Here is a 10,915-nt window from a genome sequence, read left to right as displayed (position 1 = left end):
GTCTCACCACCCTCACACCAAAGAATTTATTCTTCAGATCTCATCTCCATCTCCCCTCTTCCAGTTTCAACCCATCACCTCTTGTTCTGTCACTCCCTGCCCTTTGTCCAAAGTGCCTCCCCAGCCTTCCTGGAGCCCCTTCAGCTACTGGGAGGCCACTAGAAGGTCTCCCCGGAGCCTTCTCTTCTCCAGGCTGAACAGCCCCAACTCTCTCAGCCTGTCCTCACAGCAGAGGTGCTCCAGCCCTTGGATCATCCTGGTGGCCTCCTCTGGACTCGCTCCAGTAGGTCCATGTCCTTGTGCTGTTGGTGTCCCCAGAACTGGACTCAGTACTTTCCAGTACTTGAGTTGAGAAACAGTGCTGTCAAAATGCACAGTTCCCAGGCAGCTGCTTGCTCTTTGTATCCCAATCACACGCAGACATGACCGGTCTTTGCTTTCAAGTCCTGCTTGGGGCCCACCCTCTTGCCCTCTGTCCCCTGTCCTAACACTGTCAAGGTGTCTGCTCCAGCCTTTACTAATACGAAGGGGTTTTGGGGGTAGAAGTTTTTCCACAGGAGCATTGTCCTCTTTCAAGTCACTCTTTTAAAATGGCTCTTTTATAGTGACACTTATCAAAAAAAACCCCAATCTGTTTTATTTTTCTGTGCACTCCACTTCTGTCTGTAAGTGTTTGTGCCCTTCCTGGATCACAAGCTGCCTTTGTTCTACCCTGGTTGAACTCAGCAAGAGAGTGGTCCATGGGATCAGTTTCTAAGTGCTGCTGCACAACATGCAGTAGGGAAGGATGGACTGTGATGGTTATGCTCTGCTTGTCTTTACGCTAAATATGCAGGAGAAGTTTTGGCAATATTAATGAGGCCAAGCAGATTAGCCTGGAAGATGCTCTGAGAAGCAAAGAGATACATGCAGCCTTCATCAGCACAGAGAACAGAAGCCATGAAGAAACCATCAGGTATTTTGATATTAATTTTTTTCCCCCTTTTTCCACCCTTTTCCCTGTAATTTAGAAGCATAGAGGAACTGTGTAAAACTGTTGTAGGAGAGGATGTGGACACTGGAGGGAGAGACTGCCAGACTAGAAGCCTGAAGTGAATGATAGTGAGTTCCAATAAGCCCTGGAAGAGGACAGGATTTAGGATGCATTCATTTCCCAAGTAATTCTAATTGTGTACCTTTAGGCCTGTGTTTGATGGACAGGATTTCAAAGCCTTTCCTAACAGATTATATAGAGAAAGGGCACTCGAGTGCCCCGCTCCATCCACTGAAGTGTCTGGACATTAGAAATCAGAGTGTTCAACTCTGCAGCATTTTAGTGACTCGCTGTAGGTGAGTGAGGGAATTCTGTGGAAATAGGAGAATTAAAGCCCAGCACTCCTGGTGTTTAAATGTCTGTTAGATCCACCACACCATCCTTGCTCGGAAAATTTCTGTTACTCCACATTGTGCATTTCTCCATATGATGCTGACTGTGGGAGAGAGGAGATGATGATGATATACTTTCTAAAAACTGATGTTGTATCCCTTTCAGAATGTTTTTAGAAGCTGGGAAACACGTCCTCGTTGAGTACCCCATGGCTTTGTCTGCTAAGGCAGCACATGAGCTCTGGGAGATGGCTGAGCAGAAAGGTAACTCATTTATTCTCAAGGGTGTAAACAGTATTACCTGTTGGGTAGGACCAAAGGCATCAAACTCAAAGGCAGGGATCCAGTCTACTATTAACCACGATGTACAAGGAGTGTGCCTGTCTGAGTTATGTCAGTTTAGGATTTAAGATGTGTGCCAGTGGGGAAATAAACACACAAATATCAATGCTGAGAGTGAGGTACATTTGCCCTCACAAAAGCACTGGTCTCTCTGCTTGTGACACTAAAATGCAGCTACAGAAGGAAACTTCTGTCTCAGTGATAGTAAAGCACTTGATGAGCGTAGTCATTGTATTCATGCACCTCTCTACCCACTCTCTTCCTGAAAATAAACCTGGAAGCTTCTTCCCTACCCTATAGCATTTGTGATGTGCTGGTCACACACAGCTGCTCGTGCTGCTGTAGTCAGTAAGGCATCCCTGTCTGAAAGACAGCTTGTGTCTCAGCAAAATCTCTTTATTTCTGGAAAGTGTGTGGTCCCATCCCTGTGGTGCCAAGGGTCAGAAGCTGGCAGTTCAGCTGAGACCAGTGGGGATGTCTGGGGCTGGAAGAACAGTGCTGGGCAGCAGCGGAGTGCAAACACAGGAGCAGTTTGGACAAACTGCGGTATTTATACCACTGCTTCTTAAAAATTTCCTTTGTGACTTTTGTCCTAAAACCCTGGAGGTATAGGATTTCTGTTTTACTGTTTCCCTGTACCAACAGCACTCACTGCCTTTGCTTGCCAAATGGCTTCCCATTGAGCAAAATTTATGGTGCTTCTCTCGAAGCAGCAGCGGTTACTGTCAGCAGCCTAAACTGACTCTCCTGGAACCCTTCCAGGAAAACGTGGATTGAATGAGGACCACATTCAATGTGTATCAGATAGCCTCTATGCCAAAGTAGCCCAATTAATTGCCATGGAGGGAGGTACTCCTTAACATATTGTTACCATCTGGGCCTGACTATTATGCTATTTTTTCCCCTTCCTTTTTCTTTCCAGCTACCCTGGGAGGAAAAATGCAGAACAAGGAAATGTGAGGGGAAAGAGGCCAAGAATTAATCCGTCTTTTACTCTGAAGACTAATGTTTCAGCTTTAGTTGGGTATTGGGTTTCATTACAGGGTTTCTGTTAAACATAGTGGCTGCTGTTCCTGTAGTCTCTATATTTGCTGTCTCTTGAAGATCCTTAACCCAGATAGATGCCTCAGTGCAGCAGCAGCACCCATGTTTGGTTTTCTTCCTGACATCATTTTGCCATCCATGCGTGAGAACGTTTCTGAGTTCCCGCTGGTGGCTGGTGAAGCCTTTACTGCTTAGTTTTGCCTTTAATTCACACAGAAAGCTCGTATTTAATCTGTTCTGATTTTTATTTTGACAGTTGATTTGGTTTTGTTTTGGTTTTCTTTAATGGCAGATAAAGTCCTCCATGTGGAGCACATTGAACTTCTGACCGAAGAGTACAAGCAGCTGAAAAAAGAGGTGGCTGGGAAAGACCTGGTGAAGGGAACATTGCATTTCACAGGTGAGTAGCTCTGAGGAAATCTAAGTCCATCTGGATACGTCTGCGTGCTCCACAGGGATGCCAGTCCTTCCAGGCTTCATTTGGTCTTTTTAGGTGAGAGTCTGTCTATAAACTGACTAGACACACAGGTATCTGTTCTGGATATTTCCATGAAATTACAGAATTGTCTGGAAAACACCTTTGCATTAATAGTTGTCCTCTGGGCTGTTGTTTTGCTAATCTCTCTGCTATCTGATGAAGAACGCAAGCTCGTGCCTTGTTGTGTGGAGGAGAGAGCACTTCTTCATCCCTTCTTGCACTTTGGTAGTAGTGACCAATTTCTCATTCATATTTGTCTCAAGAGAGGAGGATGAGCTCTGGGGAAGTGTCCCAATTTCTAGTGGAGACCTTTAGTTTTCCATGCTGCTGTTTAGCCCCATGTTTGTTGACTTTCCCACTCATGGCCTTTCTACACCCTGGTCTCTAAGCTTACAACTCTGTCGTTTCTTCAGCCTTTCCTATCAGAGGACATTATTCTCTTTCCCATTTCTGAAGATTTTCTGTTGCTGTCGCACCAGGTAGCGTCCTCGATGAAAACAAAACAGGATTCCCAGCTTTCAGTGGAATTGCTCGACTGACTTGGCTGATTGACCTCTTTGGAGACCTCACTGTTACCTCTGCCACCAGAGAAAAGCAGAAGGATAAGAATTATTCCAGAATGACTGTTCACTTTCAGACAGCAAACAAGAAGTGAGTAATGGCCATGGCAGCAGGTGAGCCAGGCTTTGGGTATCGTTTGCAAGAGTTTTGGATCCTCTTCTTCCTCTTGTGGAAACAGAATGGGTGAATGCTGGTGCGAAAGTGTACAAGAGAAACTGACCTGAAAGTGCTTCCTACTGCAGTCAGGGTAAAAAGAGCCACCACCAATGTCTGCTGAGGAGCACAAGGAGAGTTAAATAGCTCTTTTCTGATGTCTGAATGGAGGGATGGCCCCATAAAGCATTTTACCATGCCCAAGACTGAAAGGCCCTTCTCTTGCACTCAGAAAAAGTTGTTCAGAAGCAGGATATTTTTTGTTTAGCATCAGACATTCTAGTTGTACGTTGAAAACTCACCTTTCTTTAAAGGTTGGAAATAGAGGAGTGTTTGAAAAGGTAAGGAAGAAGTCATAATACTTAGCTTATAGCACTACCATGCTTGTGCTAATATGTAGTGCCAGCTGCATGTTAACAGAAAATTACACATTTGGAGCACAATTTTGATGAAGTACTGAAAGGCCCATGTGCAGAATTTGCTCTTAACTAACGCCTATTCCACAGTCCTGAAGTTTCCTTGGTTTTTCCAGAGCAGGACATCAGTCTGTCTCCTGTTTCTTGTCTTTTTGCTTTTGTTGTGAGGGTTTGTCAGACCGAGTGCGAATCCAACAGCCAGGATGACTTGTCACTTTTTTCCAATCATTGCACTATGACTTTCTTGCAGAAAACTCTTTTGATGATGCATTTTATAATGAATTTGATCTCCCTTTTATGATATGATTACAATAGCCTTGCTGTCAAATAGTGTTTCATACTGTGGGCTGAGTACTCAACTTGGTCCAAAGTCTGGTGGTGTATTTTGCTGGAAACTCTCCAGTTTGGTCATTCTGGGCCATCTGCATGGAGGTCATGTCTTTTCAGATGGGTTGAAGTTACTTATGAGGACAGTTCACTGCATGCTATGGATGCAACTTGAGAATTGTCTGACATGACAAGGTATAGAGAAGTTACCCTAGCACTGTATGTTTCTTAGGAGGTAGGAATGGTGATGGAACAACTTGTTCCTTTCCCTTTGCTCCTGTTTTCCTGTTTTTCCACATAGCTCACACTGCCTTTGAGCCAGATGAACCTCTCATAGTCATATGACAAGAAGCAGATGAGAAGACTAGGGAGAGCAAGGTAAAATCAGACCTCATGAGAAAATATTCTGCCCTATCTTTGTTTGTAATAAATTACCCTTTTTTTGTTGCACATCTACTGCTTGAACACTTAAAAAAAAGCCCAAAAACAGCAAAAAAAGAAAAAACCACCTAAACATGAATGCTTACTTCTGTGAGAATTTTACATAAGTGTTTAGTTTAAAAAGTAATAGCCTGAAGGACTGGCTGTTTGGAGAATGAATAATCAGGACTCATTTGTACTGTTAATTTCACCGTGAGTCTAGTTAAGCATTTTATCAGCCAGTCCTACAAAGCCCACTGCATTTTATCGTGGGATTAGCATCGCATCTTAGCAATCTTCCTCTCTCTTTAAGTAAAACATAACTTCCAATTCCTTTTAAAATGCAGTTGTGAGAGGACGGCACAGGCTCTGTTTACCCTCAGCAATTTGCCAGTAACACGAGTAGCTGTAAAGATCTGTAGAGAGTGAGATTTTGAACTAATTCCAGCAGGTGGAACTAGCGGGTGGCTGAAATGTTTCCCTGGCTGTCCTGTCTCCTAGGTAGTTCTCAGCTGCTAAGTATGGTATTTGCTAGATACAGAACCATTTCTGCATTACTGGGTTTCTTTCCTTCTCTACATCACTAACCAATACCTGCTTTTCCTCACTCACTACTAACTATTTGTATGGGTCAGTGTTTGGTCACCATGAGCATTTAATGACCTCGGGGACAGTCAGCTTTATGCCTCTGGGGTAATTTACGGCGGCTGGAAAGTTACATAGCGTTCCTGTATTCTGTTCGGCGGCGGGGCCGTGTTTCCGGCTGACCTTCCCCCGTTGACGTCAGTGGAGTTAGGGCAGGAGAGGATTTGGCCCACTCTCCATCAAGTGAAGTTACAGCCTGGCATTCATGGTGGTGGTATTACAGCTCTAATTTGCCTAACCTTTATTTGGCTGAAGGATGGGAAAGGTTTCTGCACCTTTCCTCAGAGCTATCTCATCCTTTTTTTTTTTTGAAAGAAATGAATAGGTTAACCTTGAGAAATCAGGTTAATTCGGCCTATTTTCTGCCTTGGAAAATACAGCAGGTGCAGAATGCAGCAGCCTGGGTTCTGCTTGTTAAGCAGGGATTTGTGCAAAGGCGATAGTCTGTCTCCGCTGCACAGCCCGCGCTGGCTGCTCGTCTGTCTCTGGGTGGATTTTGGAGGTGTGTGTTAATGCCTGACGCTCAGCTATCTGAGAGATGACCTCTGCCTCTGTTGAATTTCCAAGACAGTTGAGCTGACAGCCTCTCTGTGCTAAAACATTGAGCAATCCAGGAAAAGCCAGACTTCTACTGACATCACAGGTGATTTGGAACTGCGGTTCCTGTCCCAGGGTTAGAGAGCTTGGATTCAGTAAATATCAAAAGTGAATTTTTAGTGTGAGCTGGAGAGATAATGATTTGGGCAATGTCTCTTTTGATGTTAACTAGGGGTAGAGTCTAATTGTCTAATTCCCATCCAAGGTAAGGTAGCTCTTTTTGATTGCATGGTAAATAAAAAATATTGGCATTTTCAAGCATGAAAAGGAAGATGCTTAAAATAAATTGAAGACATTTTCTGAGCACATATTCTGGCAATAAATGTTTGAAATTACATTTGTATTGAGATCTAAGCTTACAAAGTCTAATAAAAAAAGCTTCCAATTGAACATCCATAAAAAAAACCCATGTGTAATATATGCTTTCTGCAGAAGTTGTTGCATAAAACATTAAGCTGACTGGACCCAGAATTCTTTTGAGCGTGAAACGAGCTTAATTCTGCTGCAGGTACAAAGTGTCCACTTTGGTTTGGTTTATATAACCAAGGTAGCCCAAGTAGGGACACTCATTATTTGAAGAAACAGGGAATTGGAGAAGCAGAATAAAATGTAACTAGGAGAGCTCTACCAGTCTAAAATCTGGAAAGACAAAATGACCATAAAAAGTCAGTATGAAATGGTTTGCTACTGTTTGGTTAAACTTTTTTTCTTCTTTAACTGTCCAGCATATTTAATATGGCTTTATTCAGCTCCCAAAAATGCTGCATTTATTGCTCCTAAGTAACACTACTAACACTTCTAAATAAGTCCATAGCCAGATAATACTTTGATATAAATCTTTAATGGAAACAGGTAAAATATATATTTTAAAAAGCAGTTCTTCACAGTTTTCTGATATAAAATACAAACCTGTTTCTTAATTGCTTGAATATTATGCAGACTTGCAGCATACATATCTTTAGAGCAAAAAAAGAGACTATTTTTACTGTAGAAGTTGTTGTTAATTAAAAATTAACGTGCTTTGGTTACCAATCAAGTAGAATCAACCTCTCTTTGGGAAGATAACTAAAAACCCAATCACGGAAGATAAATCTATTAGTAAAACCAACATTTCTCCTGCTCACTGATCTAAAACAGTCATTTTAATCACTTTGATTAAATGCTGCCCACTCTGCATGATTGTGCTTCTGGTTCAGTGGCTTCCCCAAGCTACAAGAGAAGACAACATCCACTTGAGCCTGGACGTTGGTGTGCATCTGCTCTAGATGACCCCAGGAAGGTGACCCTGCATTGACACTGCCTGTTTTGGATCATGTCATGGACTCTCACCTCTTAAATGGTGGAGATCTTTGCCTGTGCCTGCCCAGTGGTTTCTTCATACCTGCCTACCTGAGATAAAGCAGCTTTGAGTAACAGCAGCCTGAAGAACTGGCTCTGTTGAGTCAGAGCAGAACCCAGCTTGCTCAGCAGCCTTCCTCTGATCCAGGTCAACAGCCAGCACCTCGGGGAAGGAGGATGAGAACATAGAGAACACAGAGTGATATGGCCCTCAAGCACCCTTCTGGCCTGCAGAGACATGTAGCCTGGGGCCTTCCCGAAACACATGGTTGTCTTTGCGTTTTTTAAGTCTTCTGAGGATTTTTTTGGTGTATTTTTGCAGGCTGTGAGTTGTTTTATTTGGTTCAGTCAGGTTCCTCTGACCATGCTTAATTTGTAGGGCATGTGTGTGGCAGTACAGGTGAGCAAAGAATAATTGATGCAACACCACGAATACAGAAACTGGATCCTAAAGCATAAAAGATGAGAGGTGCAGAATCATTAAGCTGAGTGCTCTGCAGAATGTGTTCAGGGTGGACTGACAAGGACTTTCTTTCCACATCTAATGATATTGAAGATTTAATGGGCAGTACTTAAGAGACAGAATTTATTCTTCCATGTTATTGATGCCCTCATAATTTGTGAGTGGCAGACTAAAGTGGGCCATAAAGGACTGTGGAAGGGCCATCAATAACCAAGTAAGAAAAATAACGTGCATCCTCTAAACACAGGCAGTAGTGAGTGCTGATGAATGAGCTGCAGAAAGGTAATGGTGCAGTTTAGGCGGTTGACAAAAGAGCAGGAAGGGAGGATCGTGGCTGTGGCTGGTGTTGAGGACCATTCCTCAAAGCCTCTGCAAGCATTTGCAGTGTTGGGCTGCGGAGTCTGTGAAGACCCTGAAGTGATGTCGTACCTCCCATGGCTCCTCTTTCCTGAGCTGAGCTGGGAAGTTGGGGACGAAGGCGCAAGGACCTGTGAGTTACGCCATTCTATAGCCAGCGGCACCGATGCTCGGCATGGAGGCTGTGGCTATCACATTGGCAGAAGACAGGACTTGGATTAAGAAAGACCTTCCTGAGAGTTTATGTACCTGAAACAGGCAAAAATGACATGAATCATCCACAAAATATCTGGATGTTTAACTGCACTTTTCATCCAAGTCCACAGACAAACAGATTAAACTTCCCTTTGAGATGGCAAGACACTGCTGACTTCATCTTGTGCATAGGGAAAGCAAAGCTGGAGAGAGCTTAGATGATGTGCTGAAAGTCATGGCATGGAGCAGTGGCAGAGTTAAGACCATTAACCTGGTGTTCAACTCCGTAACCACAAGACATGTTGGTCAGAACACGTTACCTGAATATGCAATGACTGAAATTTAAAAATGGTGCATTTATTGTGGCATTTTCATAGAATCATAAAATGGCTTGGGTTGGAAGGGACCTTTAGAGGTCAGCTAGTTCAACCCCATTTTCTGTAAATGCTGAGAAAACAGCATAAACTGTAACTGTTGATTCCATTTCTCCATAAATACTCTTCTTTTTCTCTGCTCCTCCACACTAGACCTCTGACTTGGATTGAAGAAAGGGGACCAGGGATGAGACGTGAAAAGAAAATCAACTTCTGTTTCACAAGTGGTTGCCTGGAGAACTTCCCTCAAGCCCCGAGGTCTGCTGTGGGCCTTTTCATGCAGGATCAGAACCTCTTTGCCAAAAAACTGCTGGGCCAGGTATCCAAGGAGGAGCTGGCAGCTGAGAAATGGCGAATTTTGCGGTGTCTTGACCTTGCCGATGTGATCCAACAACACTGTGAACAGCCAGAGCAAATCTGTTCCTGACACTGCTCGTAGGGAAGGAGGAGCGTGGCAGACGGGAAAGCTGTAGGGCTAGAGCTCACTGCTGCCATCAAGCAGTTGCTATTTCTGTTTCATTACCTTCTTCTTGACTAATTGTGACTCCTGGACTCTCAGGGTGGGCTGGAGAGCCCGGTGCCTTCCGGTGTGTGCCAGAACAAAGCAGCGTTACCCTGCTCCGATGTATTGCCGCCCTTCAAGGCAGATAGGAACCTAGCAGCAACAAGCTTTCCTGTGGCTGCTTCCACTCGATTCAGTTGGAAATGTCCTTGAGAGCAGATCCTGGAGGACTGACTGCAAATACCAGGCGTGATTTTCCTTCCTGAGGGTTTGTTTGTTGTTGTTTTCTTTTTTTCCTTCCCCCTCTGAAAGCGAGATGTGCCTCATTCAATAGTATTCATGTAGGGTTATCTAGAAAGAACTATGAGAATGAAGTTCTAGGTGAGTTTTCCACCTCTGTACTTGATCTGCAGAACTTGTGCCACCGCAGTCCTGACCTTTTCTTCCAGATGCCTTGAATTGTTTTGTGTGTTTGCTCTAATTAGTAGCTGTGCCTGTTTGTTGTTGGTTTTTAGGGTGGTGGTTGTTGTTCTTTTCACATTGGAAATCATCTGCCTTCAAACAGAATCAATGTTGGTATCAAAGAAGAATAGAAGAAATACCTTGTCTCTTGGTAGGTGCCATGTTGAGTTCATTCATTTAATTTCTCTGGTGCCTTATGCCAACATAGATATCTTTTTTATTGAGCAGAGATTAGAACAGTACGTTAAACTAACACTTCACCCACCTGCTTTCTAGTGAATCTAAATATTTTTCTTTTTTTCTGTACTGGAAGCAGCGTGTTATTGCCCTTTACTTGTGTTCTGTATCTAATTCAACATGTGAATGGATCAGTGCTAAAAATAATATACCTCCTGACTTTAAGGGGAATTAAAAAAAAAAACAACCCTAATGTGTTCCTGGAAACAGTGAAATTCATTAGAAATAGTGATAAAATTAGACTAGAACTGTAGAAAATGGAGCAATTTGCAAATATAGCCACGCAGTTACGGCGTATGACACCTGTGGGGATGGGTCTTTAGCATTTTACAGTAGTCCCAGGGCCACGTGTGAAGACATTACCACTTCCCTAAAGAAACATTGGAGTTTTAGGAAAAGCCTCAACAGCGCACAAAACTCTGAACAATTCCGCTGTTTGCCTTTTACTTGGTAATTACAGCATCTGTCGGTGCTATGTTAACAGAGCAGCAAACTTCAGTCTGCACAGCTGCTCTTTTAAACACAGAACCATCGTTTCTCTTCTACGTTATCACTGGAGGAATTTTTTAATAAGGGAGCGTGAATGTTGTGGATGTGTATGTAATTCCAGCCAGCCAGTAGTGACGGAAGAAAGTCTTC

The 10,915-nt window shown here is 43.4% G+C and overlaps 1 protein-coding gene across 1 annotated transcript in view; it reads left to right on the top strand.

Moving 5' to 3' along the window:
• The window catches only part of BLVRA (biliverdin reductase A), a 27,428-nt gene extending 17,762 nt beyond the window's left edge, over positions 1 to 9,666 (top strand). The window contains exons 3-7 of the mRNA XM_010177311.1: positions 836 to 955; positions 1,532 to 1,629; positions 3,044 to 3,151; positions 3,709 to 3,880; positions 9,229 to 9,666. Coding sequence (XP_010175613.1) covers positions 836 to 955; positions 1,532 to 1,629; positions 3,044 to 3,151; positions 3,709 to 3,880; positions 9,229 to 9,502 — 772 coding nt within the window. The 3' untranslated portion in view covers positions 9,503 to 9,666. The remainder of the gene's footprint in view (positions 1 to 835; positions 956 to 1,531; positions 1,630 to 3,043; positions 3,152 to 3,708; positions 3,881 to 9,228) is intronic.
• Positions 9,667 to 10,915: the final 1,249 nt, after the last annotated feature.

The sequence above is a fragment of the Antrostomus carolinensis genome, unplaced genomic scaffold (assembly GCF_000700745.2).
Source record: "Antrostomus carolinensis isolate BGI_N321 unplaced genomic scaffold, ASM70074v2 scaffold22410, whole genome shotgun sequence".
NCBI classification, from domain to species: domain Eukaryota; kingdom Metazoa; phylum Chordata; class Aves; order Caprimulgiformes; family Caprimulgidae; genus Antrostomus; species Antrostomus carolinensis.
This window is presented reverse-complemented; position numbering and strand designations above follow the sequence as displayed.